This window comes from Anas acuta, chromosome 4, assembly GCF_963932015.1.
Source record: "Anas acuta chromosome 4, bAnaAcu1.1, whole genome shotgun sequence".
NCBI lineage: Eukaryota > Metazoa > Chordata > Aves > Anseriformes > Anatidae > Anas > Anas acuta.
The window spans coordinates 49,561,395-49,580,814 of NC_088982.1; the positions used below are offsets into that span (position 1 = coordinate 49,561,395).

Below are 19,420 nucleotides of genomic sequence, written 5' to 3' on the forward strand. Positions count from 1 at the left end.
GATTATTACTCTCCTATCTTAGGAAAAAAAAATCCTAAAATATAAAGATACTAAAGCAATAAAATCTGATTAAACAATAGTGCTTCTTATTACAGATCAAGTAAAAATGGTCTACAAGGCAGCTTATATACATCTTACAGAGAAAAGAAAAGACTTAATGGCCTGACCCAATATCAAAGCATAAAAATCTACAATGCATCAATTTTCTCTTTACTTTCAAATGGCTTTGTTGTACACATAATGTATACTTACAGCTCACAATTACTGTAAAAGTACATGATGAATTAAGCAAAGTGAAAAATAGCGTTTCAGCTTGCATGCCTGGACAAATACAGGTCTAAGATGAACTGTTTTGAGATTTGAAAGTGAATACTATGCATTATAGTATAAAAAGCAATAAAAACAAAATGGACGTTCACTGCTAAGTCAATATCCTATAAAGAACTAAAATAGATATACAATAATTCATGTACATGTTACTTCTGTAGTTTCTTTAAAATCACAAAAGTTTTCAAAAACAACAGCAGAGTAAGAATGCTCTCCTACATATAATGTCTTTTCCTCTAAAACTAACTGAGTCACAGCGTGAGAGTCTATATTTAAATAAATGGCAACATTCACACCGACCGCAGTAGTAAAGGCAAGACAGAAAATAATAGCCCAGATCTGATTTTTGTGGTTAGACCAGAAAGTAACATCACTCTCAGACAATACATACCCAAAAGAATGAAACAAATTTCTGGTTCTGAATGCTTACACTGATAGTTGTACACATGCATTTCTGGCTTCATTAAAAACTATTTTGAGGGAAATTATCAAAAATTTCTAATGAAATTTAAGCAACTAAAGAAGTATACAGAATTTCATTCATTTAATATTTCATTCTATAGAATTGCACTAGCAATTATATAACAAAGTATTTTATTGAATTACAAATACATGGTTGTGAAAAACAGTAGACTAGAAAGCTCACTATTACCTAAGGCAAATTTAACTAACATGTATCAAATGTTCCTCTGTCTATGCCTCCAAACTACTAAGTAAGACTCTTTTTCCATTTATTGTGCATATTCATCTGAGACAGTTAACAAGAGAGTAATTTCTCCATGATGAAAAACAGCACACTTCTCTTAGTACTTCTTTTTATAGGGGAATCACATATTTTCTGAAAAAAAGTATGGCTTTGTAAAATTAGATGCTATGATTAGATATTTTGTGAAATATTTTAAAACATACTAGTATATTTCTAAATACCTCAAACATCACAGTGCATTAGTAAAAAGCACTACAAAGCACTACATCCTAACATATATTTAATTTGAAGGGTCACTTTATTTGAGGTTTGATAGTTAAATTTTAACCTTGACCACACAGCATGAATTTCTTCATCTTTGAGATGGGAATTTTGGCTTATTGTCTCTTATAATGGCTCTTCCTATTTCCTTCTCCATAACACAAATGCTGTTTTTGGCCCTAAATCTTTACATTTGTGAACTCTGGAAAACATTCAACATTCTCTTTGCATGCAAAGGGAGCAAAAGCTCTTCTTTGGCATCTACACCTGTACTATATGAAGCATGGATGCAGTCATGCATTGAGAGGATGCTGGTATGTAAATAAAGTAAGAGGATTTGGGGGAATGCTGCTTTGCTCTTTGTCAAAAAATATATATAAAAAAAAAAGTTCCTATATTTGTTTTTCAAGCATCAATGCACATAGAATGTAACAGATTCCACAATATCTTTAATCCTACTGTTACTTATCATCATCTCCTCACAGCAATTAACAATTCGTCAGTATTCAGTGTAAAATAGGATGCAGCTGAGAGAGCAGTTATGTTCTATGATTAGTCTTTCAAATACGCTAACTGAAAATATTTTCAGCATGCAGTGTTGCCTTTTGACTTCCTTCTACCAAAAGTTCAGACTTAAAGAGCATAAACTTTATAGCAGCTTCCTATGTTACCTATATTGTGCTCCCTAAATGATCAGGTATAGAGAAGCCTATTCTTTCACAAATATGCCTACCTCTGATACTTTATTGAAAATACCAAGTGATCTCTTACTATAGAATTCATTAGAAATTCACTCAACATTTTTTTGTGAGCAAATTTTTCTATTTTGGTAGCTAATGAAAATGAGTATTTAATATATTACCCACAGTATTACACCTTTTTCAGTCTAAATTGCAGGACCTTCAACCAGTTCTGAGTGTACGTTTCAGCTGGACCTTGACTGTATATTGGGACAGAATCCTAACCTTGCTTCCATGAAGAAAACATCTGAAGACATGAACCAGGAGGGAGCTATAGCACACATCAGTCAAATCCATAATATAGGCTATATTAAGGTTCTGGGAAACCAGAAACCTGGGGATGTCATGACACATTTATCAGTGTTACTGTAGCCCTAGAAGATAGACATAGATCACTGGTTTCCAAGCTTTTTGGATTTAAGGAAAATTTTTTTCCAACATCAGTATAGCAAATTCCTGTACAGTAAATTCTATCCAGCTGACTACTGATTGTTTTTCTCAGATACCCCTAAAAGCAATTTGTCCGGAGTTAAAGTTGTCAGCCATACACTCATCTGCCACCCTGGCATTCAAAACATGTTTATTGAGAACATTCCTGTAAATGCAGAAATGCCAGGTGTATCTTTATGGGAACTATGTCTTTAGACGTACTGGAATTTTGTCATTTGCATTAGCAAATTTCATATCATATTATGGTGCTGTGAGATAGAAAGACGTGCACTAGGAATTTGGTCCAGACAAGAAAAAAAGACAGTCCAGTAAGAAAATCTTACCTCCTGTTTGTTTTTCATATTATTTGCATTATATATATATAAATATATAAAATTTATTTAGTAAGTAGGCCTCCATATAATCTGCATAACACCTAAAGGAGAAACAGAAGGAAATGTCTTGGCTAAATAAGGAAATCTTACTGATGCAAGGAGTGCAGTGAATAATCTATCTCAATTTCTGAATGGATGAGGGACAATTTTCTTTCAAGGACTGACATATTCATTTCTCTGCATCTTTCTGCAGTTTTTGAGAAATTTTAACTGCTACAGCTGACTCCAGAGGGCTATTGTCTGGATCCTCCTTTTTTATTTTCTGGAGGTTGGGGTGTGATTTAAAACTCAGTCCACCTCAGGGGTGGGGCATCCTCAACCTCTCTGAGAAACCTGTTTCAGAGCCTCACCACCCTCTGAGTGAAAAAAGTTAATGCAGCACAAGACAGTGGGCCAAGATACATTTTCAGAGTAATACCATTAAAATTAGAACTGACAAAGTCACTGAATAAAGCTGGACTAACATCAAAGTAGAGAAGTTTGTGCAAATTTTACAATAGCTTTTTTGCCTTCGTGTTTTACTTACGCTGAGAAAAAATAAAACTTTCCATTACACATCTAGAAGTTTTTGTTAAGGAACATATTGATAAGAGTATCTTTATTCATTACAATGTCTCAGTTTTTGAAATACATCACATATAATGAAAAGTATGAAGTAACACCAGCTGTCTCCTGAATGAGGGCCATTTCAATACATATTCAAAAATTAAAAATATAAAATGTAACAGGCTTCAATTTAATGGGTTGTGTTCACTGAATAGATTGTACATACTTATGTGAGAATATGAGTATATTGCTCTGAAGAGATACATTTTACATTTCACCAAAAATTCAAAATAACAAAAGCAACATTAAATAAACTAGAAAGAAAGCCTTAATGCTTCTGGGATCATGGCAAGGTATCTCTGATTTATTTATACAACTGCAATGATCATTAATGGTGTTCATTAACATCAAAGGAAATTCACACATCTGAGAAAAACATTTTGAATATATTAACGTGCATTACAGAATATTATTGCTAAGCATGAAGTTCATTTGTGACTACATACAGTTTGTTCAACTTCTCATTCTTGCAGTTTTCCATGCCTTTATTAACAATTTATAATTACAAAATGGAATATTTCTTTCTTTAAGAAGATAGTAGAATTCCTGTACCAAAGCCATGAAATGAATTCAGAACTTCTGAGAACACTCTCTCAACCCACCTCTTGTAATCATATGTTAAAACTTTTTTTTTTTTTCTTAAGAATGCGATGTTGGCAATATGTACTTTTGTTATACTGTATTGTCTACTTGAGCATCTAGTCATAGTCTTCAAATCAATTCGATACAAATCAAACATGAATCAGTACTGGACTAGACAATCAGGAGGAATCCAATTAAGAATTTACTGCTACTTAATACTGGCTGGGAAAATACATGGCTAAAAAAATAAAAAATAAATAAAAATTAGTAAAAAGTACTTAATGACAAAAGTGCAATCAGTAAAACTATTTTTGTTCTAAAAAAAAAATCAAAACTTTTTTTTAAGGAAACACTCTAAGTAAAAGGAAAATCTGTTAATGAGACGAGAAAACATTCTAATACAAAAGCCCTTTTTCCTATGCCTCTACTTCCTTATTATTAACTAACTACATTTTTCCTAAGGAAATTTTTTTGTTATTATTTTAACTTTAACTTGGCTGAAAGAAAATGAAGACTTAAGTGAAGTCAAAATAGCCAACTGCCAAGAGGTTCATAATACACTAATTTAGTGAAAGAGTAGATGAAGGCTGGTGAATTGTAAAGTACTACATGAAACCAAAACCTCAAATAAATGTGCTGTTATGGTAGCTGCAAAAAGAGTTTAAACTGTGAACACTAACATGGAAGAAGGTAAATCTGTGTGTGTGTCTGTGAATGCCTAAAAATCAAACTTTTGAACCCTCAAGCATAAAGCTAGATGCAATCACTATGGACTGGCATAAATACTGATAAAACCTGTACTAAACAAAAGTGGCATGTCACTTATTCTCCATTAAATAAAGAGACATGGGACAGAAATAACAATTAGGAGGATGATCACATGTACCTTTGCACATAGACTATTTAGGCTGGGAAAACAGTGTGGTAGGGACTGATGGATCCTGATAAGAAGAATATGTTTCCAGAAAGAGGTGGTCCATGAAAGATCCTGGGTGGTGGAAAGATCCTGGAAATGAGTAAAGATCCTGGAGGTCAAAGAGGTGTGTTAAGAAGAACGCTGGGGGATTCCCAAACACCATGGCCAAACCACTTGAGACAGGTAACTGCAAGCAGCTGCACAGCAGGACTTTCTACCTGGCTGTCCTAAGTCAGCAGTGATCTCTCAGCTTGGAAGGCACATTGCGATCTAGTCAAAGTAGCACTGTGTGTGCACGAGTGAGTGAGATGAAATCAAATATGGTAAAAGCTCTAATCTTGATGGTTCATGAACAATCCTGCTATCCAGATGGACTGCAGGTTTTCATTTACTTATCTCACTCGTGGCAGTTACAGAACAGGTTGAACATAATTGCAGATGCTATGTAGCACCGATGCTAGTGTACAATCTCCTCCTCGTTTTAGATAGTGGAGTATGGAGGATAAGCATGCTTTATACCCAAGAGAAAAGCAGAAAAAGGATTGACTTGGTGTTTGTTTCCTAGATAGTTGAGGATGGGTGGGAGGATGGACAATGGACTTGCTAGAAGGTAATGCAGACAAGCTGTGCAGAATTAACAGTATCAAAGACTAATGTGATTTGTACATCTTAAAAAACAAGTGCAACATCTACATTTACCCCGTTGAATGTTTTAATCTCCTCATCCTAGTGATAGTTGGTAAGCCTACACTGTGCATCATGCATATTTGCTAGCATGATCATCAGACTGAAGATCAGGACTAGCAAAAACCGTCCTTTATGACAGGTGAAAGACAGGGCTTAGATTGCTTCATCACAAAAGGATCATACGTAATGTCTAGAGCAAAAAATGGTGCCCAGGTACTGCCAAGGGGATAGAAGTCTCCCCAGTCTTAAAAAATGCGGACAGTGTCACAGAAGCCTTCCTTGTTTCTAGTCCCACTTAACCAATAGAAAACAAACAAAACCAACAAATAGAAGAGTTTAGGAAAATGAAAACTAGCTCTGTGAAATCCCTTCATGCACAAATGTACAAGCCAGTTTGACCTGGATGCACCAAATCCCAAAGGAGTATAGACTTTCATACTGAGAGTATTTTGTGGAAGTTCATAGATATGCTTGCTTCCTAGATACACCAAAAAATAAAAAAGGGCAGAATTCATCAACCTTAACAAATGAAAAAAATGTTTTGGATAAGGGATATATTTTAGGAAACCCTCACTTAAGTTATCCTTGAAACTGAAGCACTAATCTTACTTTGCCTCTTTGATTTTGTCAAATTTCTAAGCAATTCACAGGTGCATATACAGCCAAGAACACTTAACAGACTTCAATTTAAAGAAAATAATTGGATTCTTAAGCAGAAAATTTGTATTCAGTTACAATAATGGCTGAAATTTCAGTAATGACAGTAAGCTCACTTTCATTTTTCTCATGTCACCTGTCCTTTAGCTTTGTAAAGAAATTATATTCAAATTTCAATATTCCAGTAAAACGTAGCAGCTGGAAAAGCCCTGGTTTTTGCTTGCCCCAACAATCTGTTAGCACAGGATTAGTGTTAATTCCTACACTAGTATAGGCTTTTTCTTCTTTCTCTTTTGCATAACTAAGCATAAGCAATCTTGATCCTTTGGCAAAATAAATCTTCAAGAGTTCATTCCTACCAGTACTAATTAAAAACAATTCCATTTTGCTGAAGCCAATAAAGTTTATTTATAGGTTGTTTTCAATGTTAACAGGAATACCAAAAATAGTCTGCTTAAGAACACACACACAGGATAAAAAATATCACCTGTAACAGGTGAAACAGCTTAACATAGAGAAAATAATAATTTTATATTAGTAAAAAATTAGGATAATTATATCATGTGCAAAAGCTAAAAGAATGACAGGTCTACTATTCACAGAGAGATACTTTTCATCTGATAATCTTAATTTCAGTTCATGCCCATTTTTAAGCAAATATCCCTCCATCACTGCTGGAAAGGAAGAAATTGTTGCTAGTGCAAACCACAACCTCATTAATACTCTATACTGTATGTCTTATCAAAGGGGCCACATTAACTGCATATGACTGTCTCTTCCACAATGTTTCAAATTCAGGAAGGCAATGAGAGTAAACAACAGGTTAATCTTTATTTATTTACATGAAATTGTAAAATAATGTTTTAAAAACTATCAAGGCTATATTGCTTTGCAGAGAGTTTTCAGCATACTTACGCAAATTTAATTATTTTTTATACACAATCAATAATGTTACAGAATACCAAGACTGACCTAAAGGGATGTTTCGGAGAAGTTTATTAATTGGCTTGTGTGCATGCAGCTCAATGTTCACAGTGCTCACCTTTATTCCTTGTTCAAAGAATATTCATTCATTTTTTAAACTAGGAGAAAAAATCATTTTGGCAGCAGCTATAATGGAAGTGATAATGATTCTCTGGCATGAAAAATTAAGAATAGTACATCATTCTTTTGTTCTTAAAAGGTTGCTATAGGGAAAGAAAATGTTCAAAAACTACATTTAGTATATCTCCAATGAAGATACATTGGAAATGTATGAGGATACAAATTTGTGCATCACAGGTGTGACTAGCCAGGAAGGAGAAAAAAATACACCTAGAAAAGAAATTTAAAGAAATACAAAATGTTGACCTCCAATCATGCATTCAGGTCCATGGTGGCCTAAAATCTCATGCTATGATGGATTTATTTATGAGCACCAAAGATTGTATCTTGTTTTTTTTTTAACAACAACCTTCCAAAGTCACCTGGAAATCACTGAAATATAAATGTGCTTAGCCACTTTTTTTTTTTTTTTTTTCCCTCCAGCTGCACCAGTGGCTAAGAAGCAGTAGTGCAAAGCAACTGCGTTTTTCTGCAGCCTAATCTCATGCATGGTCCAAAAGGAAGCTGATTTATTCCTGTCCACTCTTCAAAGAACTCACTTTTATATGACAGCCTTTACCAATATTTCTGTAGTTTAAGTGCAACTGCTTGCTCCTATAAGCTTTAATAAGGACTTTAAGTGGCCTTTTTTTTCCCCCTATTACTTCATTTTGTTGAAAATTCAGTTGAAAGCAGTAAGGAGCAAGGTATGATTTTTTCTGTCTTAAGTGCAGCTACAGGTATCTTGAGGAGTACTAAAGAGTAATAAAAGAACAATAAGTTGTACTAAAATAGCTTCACTGAAAATCACAGTTGTGTATTATTGTAGGTACAATTTCAAAAACCACTGCAAAGACCCTTTAATAAAACTTTTTTTTTTAATAATCAATTGTTTGTGATCACTGTGCTGTTCTATGAACAAAATCTTATTTCCTTCTAGAAATGAGATGTTAAAAATATCATACAAATTATTATCACTCACCTCTCCTATCATTTCTCCCTGTACTTGTGGATTTGTCAGAAGGGCAAGGGCAACGTCCTTCACATTTCACTGAGATTTGTTTTCCTGAGACACAAGCTTGATAGTCTAATTTGCACTGTAAGGAAAGAAAATCACTATCATTAATATAAACATCTTTTATAATATAAATTAATCCTTAAGTATTTTGAAGGAATCGTTAATAAGGTGCTTAAATGTCAGTAGACATAGATGCTAGGAAAAATTCTGCCGTATGTGCTACCTTTGTACTAAGAATCTGATTAAAGGTATAAAGTTCTACTCCCTAATTTGGCTGAAATTTCAGGCTCAATTCAAGTATGAATGCACTTTTGTCATTAGACTGATTTTGTTACAAAAACCAAACAGAATTAGACTGTACTGGTTTCATTTTCATTATATGAGCAAATACACAAGGCATCAATATTCATTATTGATAGGAAGCAATTAAAGGAGTCGCTACTGGATTTATGAATTAATATCTACCTTCAAAATGACAGTATTTTAATGAAAAGCAATAAAAAATAAAATAGAAATCTGTGGCTGATGCTATTCTAGACAGTGGCAGTCTTCTCCAATATGGAAACAGATTCATTTTGTGTGGTTCTAATCTGTATATTTATAGCTCTGATTCAAAAACAATACACAAATTAACTATATCTAACCAGGAAATGGTATTGTTGTTTCAAGCACATAAAACCACTATAGTTAATGTTCATATAAACATTATTAAAAATAAAATTATTATAAATATGGACATTTGTATTGAAAAACTGCACTGTTATTCCAAAATAAGTTCTTGATATACAGATCTATCCGTAGGATCTTTTACCAACATGCAATCAGGAAAAACACAAACAAAAATAAAGGAAAAAAGGAGAATTAAGAATCTGTAGAAGGGAAGGAGAAAGTGAAAAGGGGGAAAGAGGAGATGGTAAAGGAGGATGGTTATAGAGAACATTTCATCTTTGAACAAAGGATTGAAGATGCCTCATTAGTCAGATAAAGGACATAAAACAAAAAAGTATAGGTGTCAAAACCATTTCAAGTGATGAACAAAAACATGACAGTGTTTTCTATGCATCACACAACTTCAGAAAAACAGTTTCAAAAGAAATTTTGCCTTACATTCCCTGACTCGTCTGCTGTTTTGGTATCCAGTGTCACTTTAATTAATACAATTCTATTATACAATTATGAGGATTTCTGGTAAACCCTAAAGTTTAAGTTTCTCTCTCACTTAAAAATGAGTAACGTTGGGGCACACATTACAGTTACATAAAAGAGCCTGCTGAAATATCGCACGTTTTCACTAGCATACAGATGTAATTGCCTAAACTCAGCTCCTCCCTTGGATTCTACAGAACTTTATCAACCTTTAATACTGCTGCACTCCTAACCTTGTCACACCATTGTCACACTGTCATGCAGTTCTCCACCCAGCATCAGCTGAACTTCACCACCATGTTGAAAGAATACTTTTTTGAACCACTTACAATACCAAAAAGAAGAGATATTATGAGAGAGAAAAGAATACCTGAAATTTTGTGCATTTGCATAAACTAATCATCTCAGCTCAGTTCTGAACATGTAACCTTTTCCCCCAAAAGGCATAGATAAAAGGGAGCGAGGCTAAAACAATCTTTAATTCTAATAATAATAATAAAAGCAGAATAGATCTGTAGATCTGTTCCAATTGAAATCTGTACAAATATGACTTATGTCTCATAAAGGACAAGAAAATTAAAGCAAAGAAACCAGCTTTGCCTTCTCTACAGTAGTTGACTATGAAAAAAATAGCTACATACAGTATGCCTAACTGTACAGGAAAGTGCTTGACTAGCCATGATGTCCACCAGAACTCTTTCCAGACAGCACACAACCTAATTCATATTTTAATACCTGAGACAATCTTCAGCATTGGTAGAATAGATCATACCCTGAACTTAATAAATATTTTCGGGAAAAGAGATATCTTGCCTTTTTTAAAATATGAAGATTTTATTGTTCAGTCTTAAAGAGTCAAACCTACAAATACTTTGCCTTTAGGCTACTTACAAAAAGAGCTTTAGGCACTGAATAATACTCCCATTGGTGACTGAACTGAGACTGAAATGAGACCACCATTTGAAACTGGAATTATAATCAGAACATGAGGAACTCAAAACAAAGGTGTACATTTTTGAGACGAAAGATTTTTTTTTTTTTTTTTTTTTTTTTTTTTTAAGACTCTGGTGCTTCATTTCTTTTACACTCAAATGTTGAAACTAGTAAACACTTCAAAGTTGCTCCAGCTAACAAGGTAAGTATGATATGTGCATTCAGTCATTCTGATCTATTTTTCTTTAAAGTATATCCTTGGTTCTATTTGAAAGTAACATAGCCCTCTTAAATGTTAACAAGAACAATGCCTGGCACCTGTCACAGGACCTGATGTCCCAGCTAGGGAGTGCAAGGTCAGTACATAACATTTCTAACTCAGCATTCCCATTCACAGCTCTGCTACAATTTTACATTCACTGAACACATTCTGTTGACAAGCAGGCAGCAGAGTTACATTCCCAATCTCCAGTAACAAAGTAAAATTACAGTGCTTAAAAAGTCAGAAAAAAATCAACAGGTTTTTCTGACAATTTAGTATCAGCAGCTAATGACAGCAGGAATATAATTATGGTTTAAACCTCTTGTCTTTGTTCCATGAATCAACAATACACTGGGATATTGCAAAGGCAGCTCAATTAAACCAAGGCAAGTTAAGATATCCCTCAACATTAGTCTCAATGAACTGGCAGCAAAGTAACACAAAAAAATTTCATTAAAAAAAAATAAATAAAAATTGTGGCATATAGTATATGAGGGCACAAGGAAAAGTAGTTTTACACTACTAGTAGAGGAAGTGTTGGGAACATGATGAAATCATTAATTTTGTGGGAAAAAATATCTGACTGCTTGAAACAGCAGAAAAAAATACATGAATATAAAACTAGTAAGTATAATGTTATATATAGCAATAAAATAATTGCAATTTATTTGGCTTTATTATTTACATGGGGAGAATACGTCATCACAATTTTCAAGGAACTCATCTGTTGGATTTTATAATATTCCTTATTTAACTTGGTTTTATAAACTGTTAACTACTTGTGCTATTTTCACCACAATCCTTTATATATATGAAAAAAATCCCTTTTACTTATGAATATATATAATTTTTCTATTTTCTGATTTCCTTTTTCCTCTTAGCATATCAGATTTCTACATTGGAGTTATAGCATGTCTCATTTTTATGTTTAATTCTACGGACATTTCAACTGTTTGAATTTTCACGTTTTGTTTCAAGACAGAAGAATAGGTATTTCTGACTTTAAAGAAATATGCTACACAGTGACTAAAAAAATGTTTCAATACAGACAAAGAATATGTACCACGTCAGGGTCTCTTGGCAATGTATTTCAGGATGAAAAGCTCCTCACTTCAGCACTGTCAAGGTTCCCATAGAAAGATGCAATTTGTTTACTTATATTCTGCCTGTTTGAAAACCTGCTCAGTTTTAAATAGATCCAACATTCTCCAACATTTGCCCTAAATAGATATTTAGTGAACTAGAGACAAGCAATTAAAATATGCGGGAAGAACATCAAAGAATGTATGTCGTCTTTAGACACGACTCATGCAGCTTTACTGTTATTACAGTAAAGATGAGAATAGTTATATTTCTGGAACAATTATGATGTATGTTATTTTGATATACATAAACCCTGTTCTTCTAACTACTCTTACAGAGTTGAAAAGATTAAATGACAGTAATATATTTCATTAAGCTCTGCTAACTTCTGTTCCAACGTAGCTACCCTTCAACAGCTGCCAAACTGATCTCTCTATACTGCATGTACCAAGAACCTTGTTTCACCCCAAAATGGAAAGAAATATATAGTATTTTCTTTTCCATGGCAAAATAATGAAAAAAATGAAAACTCAAGGGAAAAAAAAAAAGTAATTTTGTGTGCCTTTGATTAGCATGAATAAAAGGGCAGAATACATTTTTTTTTTTTTACAGTAAGTTCCAAAACAATCTCAACTTGCACTGTATTTGTAAACTGAGGTCCAAGTAAATATCATGCACTTCTATACATATATATTCATCTTTAAGAAATCCCCAGACATGTTCTTGTGACCAATTTATCTAATTTTAAGTGTGAATGACAGTATGTGTGTGTATATACAGGAGGGATACTGAGAAAACCTGTGACTTGGGAAAACTTTTTGACTGAAAATACACAGGAAACCTCTACAAAAAAGGAATAGTATATCAGCATGAGTATCACATATACAGAGGTAAAGCCTCTATGTGGAGCAAAAAAAAAAAGAATATTCAGAGAATATTTATATAGTTTAGAAGTTTTCAACTTAGAAATTTTCAAATTTCAGATTTTATATTTACACCCTTGTACACATGAAGAACTGTCTAAGCAAACCTGTAGCCACTGAAAAATATTAATGGACAGAAAAAGTATGGTTAGACTGGAAATGAATGAGAAAGGAAGAAAATTAATAAGAAAGGAAAAGACTTCAGGAATTGTAGGAAAAACAACTTTTAAATTTGATTTATGGGAAATCACACAGAAAAAAAATACTCAACTTGTGGGCATCTAGAAGAAGAAAGAAGATGAACCATGCCACAAGGTTTTATCAGGCAAATCGTAACAGATCTAGCTTTAGCTATTCTATTGGGGCAGTTTTTAGAAAACAAAGACATAACAGATTGCAAGTACCTCTATTTTACCAAGGCTTTTCATGCTCTCTTACACTGCAACTTTGTAAGCCATAGTGGTAAGTCTGCTATTTGTATAATCATACTGTAAGTTGATTAGAATGGCTTACAGTTAGAATAGAAGGCTGCACTGGAAGTAGATTTTGGGTGTATCACAATCCAGAACTATTTTGTCTTTTCATTAATGTCTTAGAAGATGAAATGAAAGCTATCCTTGACATATCCAGACATGTAAGAGTCTAGAATAACCTTAGAATACACAAATAGAATAAAATACTCTTATTATTGAAATAGGTTAAAAAATATATATTTAATTCAATACAGAGATCTGCTGTTCCACTCTCAGGTACACGTAATAATAACCTTTAAAATACAAGCTATGGAACAAATGGCTAGAATTCTGTTGCAAATGAAAAATATATATATATGTAGAGAGAGAGAGAATTGTCAATAATGATGACACTGTGATAGTGATAGCACAAGGGGGGAAGAGTTTTAAACTAAAAGAAGGAAGATTTAGATTAGATATTAGGAAGAAATTCTTTACTCACAGTGTGGTGAGGCACTGGAACAGGTTGCCCAGAGAAGTCGTGGATGCCCCATCCCTGGAAGTGTTCATGGCCAGGCTGGATGAGGCCCTGAGCAACCTGATCTAGTGGGTGGTGTCCCTGCCTATGGCAATGGGTTGGAGTTAGATTATCTTTAAGGTCCTTTCCAATCCCAGCCATTCTACAATTCTATGAACTTTATGATCTTTAAGAAAAATGCCCTATCAGGATACATAAACAGGACTGCACCCTGCAAAACGTAAAATGCACACAGCTCTGGCAAGCATTAAAATAGTGCACCTTGTCCAGCTTCAGGACAAGGTTTCCAGTAAGATAGGAAATAACTGGAAAAAGTCCAGAAAAGGGGGGAGGGGGAGAGTAACAGATTAGAGGCCTAGAAAATGGCATCGGTGAAAAACATGCTTGAGGAGTGGGGATGTTCAGGCTTGAGAAAAGAGGATTCTCACAACAGCTGTCAAAGAAAAGGCAACAAATATTTTTGAAGAGAGTACCATGATGAAAGTTACAAGAAATAATTAGCTTAAATTGCTGCAGAAGAGTTTCAGATTAGATATTAGGAAGACTTTCTAATAATAAGGGTAGTGAGGTATTAAAATAAATTGCTGGAAATGTTTATTGAATCTTAATCATTGAGATCTTTACAAACAGGATCAGATAAGAGTGTCAGGAATGACACCTGTGTAGTTTGTCTTGCTTTGAGAAAATGGGTCAACCAGATGAGATGAAACTTATTGAATGAGAAAGTACAGCATAGACTTGCTCAGTATCAAGAGACTACTGCTTGCATGATGTGTAATGAATTAAGTAGGGAGACCACATGAAAGAGAAGGAAATTAATGCTTATGCTGGCCCAAGAATGTTAGATAACTTACTTCAGCAAAATTCTTCTGTTTGGCACTAAGTCTGTATTTTTGCTTCCCTGAGCTCTTGAAAACCTGAGATGTGATTTGGGAACATGCTAAATATTTTAGATCCAACTAAAATTAATAGGAATTGAATACATAAATGCTTTTCTACGTGAAACATGAAAAGATGATCCTTTAACTGGACATCAAATTCTCACAAATAATTTCGTCTTTCATTTATCTGCAACAGTCTTCTATCTGTAAAGCAACACTCCCACATCACAGAGAGTGATTGTGATGAGACAGTGTAAATTTGTTACTATTTGCAGACCTCTCAGAAACTACAGGAAATAAAGATATTAAAACAGATGAGGAATTTAGTTTATTTTACAGTAGCCACACAGATCAAAGACTTAAGACTGCACTGAACAGTGCAGAAAAAACAAATGACTGATTAGAGAGATGTATGGCCATTCTGTGTTTTAAGTGAGGAAAGAGAAATGGGAAAGAAACAGTGAGTAACAAATTAAGGTAAGATTACATTATTTGTCAACCTAAGAAGAATAACTAACAGTGCTTGTGTAACATTAGCTTTGGTATTTCACAGTCCGTGACCAATTGGATTTTTCTCATACACTTAATTCTATCCCTTTTTGAGAGTTCTACTTCAGTGACAAGGTATTCCACAAAGTATTCTTCTGTTTTGTCAGGAATATCTATCTATCTATCAGCTTTTAAATAAACTAATTAAAGACAAGTATTAAGGATACATGCAATTTCCCTGGCAAGTAAGGAACAGCAGCTCATGCACTCTTCAGATACTCCCTACAACTTCTCCTTTCCTTCACATACTGAGCAGCTAAAGGCAGATCTGGTACACCCTGACAGTACACAAGACACTGAAGATACCTGCCAGAGCATTCACCTCAGTCTCGTATACATATTGCATACATTATGTGCTTCAAGCCATATCAATATTGCTTTTAGTCCTTGGCATTGAAAGCTTGAATTTAGGTCAGATACGTCAATGTACCCTTTTCTATGATATAAATATAAATCTGCAGTGCAAAATGGACCGTAAATTAAAGTCTTCTAGAATTTTTGATGGGATGAATTATGTCACTTACAAAAAGGCTTTCCAGAACACTTGTCCCATTTAATGCTGAGCATTTAGTAAACTACCTGTTAGACAATCAATAACTCATACTTATGCAACTGTAAAAAATATTTCAGCTTTGAAAGAGAACTGTCACATTTAATTGTACCTAATCTGAATAATGAGAGCTCTTTAGAGGTCCATGACTTCTCTGTACATTTAAAATTAAACAGGTATATTCATCAATGTATATTAAAAAATACATTGATGAATAATTAAATTCAGACTCAGCTCATAATCATTAGTTCATATGCTAAAAACTCTTAGCTATATACATCCATAAAGTGAAAACAGTTAATAACCTGTTTTAACCTGTTAAATCACGTTACTTACCCAACAATAGGAGTTTGAGTAAAACCCCTTTCAGCAAATAAATTACTGTTTAAAATGAAAATAACATTAAGAAATATCAACCATAAAGACATGCAACTAGTATTTTCAACAGAGAACAAAAGTACACATGCCTATTGAACCAAGATCCTGAGCAAAGGAAATCTTTTGTGGTTGAAAGAACTGATGATAAACTAAAGCTATGAACTAGAGAAAACAATTTACATGAAAAAATAAAAATCTGTATTCTGTCTAAAATCTGTCTAAAACAATGTAATATGTTACCCCATTTCCAAATTAGTATTTCAATATCCCTTGAAGACAATACCTCTGTAGAAGACATTTTAAATATATAAAATAATAATAATAATAATAATAATACTATTTAGAGAGTTGTGAGTTTTTCTTAAAAAATAGCAAAAGGGGTAAAAATATAAAGCCATATTACTTCCATCTATATTGTACTTTCTGTTATTGGCTTATTCTCAAATTATAAACACTGATGCAGTTTAAAAATAGACTAATAGTTTACTATAAACATGTTCAATATTAACAATTGCTCTTTCTGACATATATGCACAGGTATATTTAAGGCTATATTGTTAATATCATCTCTTATTAAGAGCCCTCACTCATACAGCCCAAATTCCAGCACTTCAAGCTTCTTATTACAAAATTCTGCATCATTTTTATCAGAGACAAGATACAGATGCACAGAACATCACTCAAATCTGTACATGAGACCCTTGATCTACCTTGTTTCTGGCATTCAGTTTTGTAATTTGGAGAAAATTTCTTGAGAGGCAGAGGAAGGAATAATGCTCAGACAAAACTCAGTTTACATTTCCAAGTTCCCACCTCAAAGTTGAAAATGAATATTCAAAGAGAAGTTAAAAACATGAAAACATTTAATTCTCCTAAATCATCTTAGAAACAGCAGACTATTTTGGTTGAAAATCTGTCAAGAACTTCAATGCTTTTCAGCTGACATGAAAATTTCTGAGTAATGGCAATGGTAAAATAAGAGTAGAGAGAAAGCTATAAAACCTCATAGCAAGACATAAATGGCTTGTAAAAGCATGGGATTTTTTATTAAAAAATAAAAAAATAAAAAAAAAATCTGCTTACAGGTTATTAGCATGCATTATCACCACATTTTTAATATGATATAGTTTCCTAAACCATGCTGGCTGATTGCAGTACTAATTAACCAAGTTCAATTTATCTAATTATATCTAAGTTGAAATATTTATAAAATTATATGTGAGCTGAAATATCATCCAAAGGGTGTGCTCATTAGTCTTTAATTATGGGAAAAATAATTAAATTAATGTGCACAGACTTGGTTGGTCCATGATAGGTTATACTGTCCAAGTATAAGATATTTGAACTATACCATGTCAACCAGGAAAAATAAATAAATAAATAAAAAATCTGTATAATTATATTCAGGTGAAACCCAGATCAATGCACTACAGAATCATCCCCTTTTTATCAGTAGTTAGAGACACCTCAGCATTCTCAGATTTTTTTCCATCACATTGCTTCTACAGATCTCTACTCTTTTTTTGCCTACCTAAAAAAGTATGCTAGGATTCATTTAAATTCAAAATACTAGAATTTAATTATTAAAAAGCCTGAAATAGTAGGCTACACGGTGCTATTACTGAAGGACATTCATGACATTCCATGTTCATAATGGTTTTCATCCTGCCAGGTAAGGAACACCCTATTTATTGTACAGGTGGGTGTTAATAGTCCAAAAATATGGCAGCTTTTCTCTAAATACATCTCTTTTTGAACTCAAAAAGATATTTCTTGTGTAGAGACACACAGAATTGTGCCCAAATCTTTCTACTAATACCTTTATAAGACGTGTGAAGTGTTCCATATTCTAACTTTGTCAAACACGCGGATTAAAATGAGATCAACACAAAGCCAATTCTTCATACTTTACATTCCAAGGGACAGAGGGGCAGATTTTGCTAAGCAAACTTATTTTTCTGTTCCAGTAAGTCCATTGTGGCCTATGATGTTCTATTTTTTCCTGGAACTTTGCTATGATACGAAGATACACCTTTGATGCTCAATCATATTTTTCAGATCCTTTTCTCTCAGCTCTCATCTGGTGTACATCAATGTCCAGATCTGTTCTTTATATTATTTTACTTTCATATTTTTCTTCCAGTTTACTCAATATCTCATCCAAGAGTACATCTGTTTGTACTCATTTGAAAAACAAGCAAGCAAGTCAAGCAGGCAAGGAATGTTTTAACCTGGCATTTGTGGAAGAAAAGTGGTCTATTATTTGCTGCTTGTAAATTTAGCATAAAACAGCTTAGAAGGCACTGGATATGTAAGTAAACAGGCTGGTCAGTTCTTGTCTTGCTACAAATGAACTGAAATTAGGTTAGAACACAACCACTTCTTGAAGGTAGAAAGAAGGCAGGTTTCCTGAGGGACTCTATATTACCATGAAAACCTAAGGATTTTGTCTGAGATCTGGCTGAGAATGTTTCTGAACATTGTCTGTTCCTTACTTATTTTATTTTTATTTTATTTTTTTTAGCTTTTTTATGAGGGAGGGTAGAGGGTGTTAACTAGTGCTTCATCCAAAGAGTCCTGAAGTAAAGAGGAACTTCACAGTCACACTCAGTATTGTAAAATTCACATGAGCAAAACGTCTTCTGGATTCATGTTTCCATATGTGGCTTTGGATAACTTAATCTGAAATTTATTTGTGAGGAATGTGAATATGGTTACTGGGGATCGCAACATCCATACATTAGAAAACCTGAATCAAATACAGTTTTATGTGATTTGATTACTTTAATGCCATACATTTAATATGCCTGAGCTGCAATAAAATGTTAGTTTCACAATGCTAAATGTTAAATGTGTCATATTAAAAACAAATAAGATCGGTACACACGAAAATGGAATACTACACACACATCCTCCTGCTTTCAAAAATAATTTTAAAATTCTGAATTACAGAGTAATTTTGATCAGATAATCTTCTGTATATAAAAACATCATTCTCATACTAAAATATCAGCAATATTGAAAATGTGAAGGAATATTTGAATCATGCTAATAGGACTGAACGTAGTTTCACTAGAGTTGTAGCTATATGATTATTGGTTCATGTCCACAACATCTCATTGAGAACTTTTCAAAATTGCAAATGCCAAATAGTGAGCCTTGTACGATGACTCTTAAATGTTACAGACATTATACCTCATTGAGAGGTATGCCAGGACTGAGGTTTTTTGTTTTCTCTGGGACACCGTGACTAGTTCATTGCACTGCTGGTCTAATGATGTTAATACTTGAAGCTTAACAGTCATTTCAGTTTCGTGC

General features: G+C 33.5%; 1 protein-coding gene across 3 annotated transcripts in view; it reads right to left on the reverse strand.

Annotated features, from left to right (window-relative positions):
* SPOCK3 (SPARC (osteonectin), cwcv and kazal like domains proteoglycan 3) overlaps positions 1-19,420 on the reverse strand; it is a 190,791-nt gene that overhangs the window by 49,493 nt on the left and 121,878 nt on the right. For all 3 annotated transcript variants that reach the window (XM_068681178.1, XM_068681177.1, XM_068681179.1), the window contains one exon: positions 8,372-8,486. In XM_068681178.1, coding sequence (XP_068537279.1) covers positions 8,372-8,486 — 115 coding nt within the window. The remainder of the gene's footprint in view (positions 1-8,371; positions 8,487-19,420) is intronic.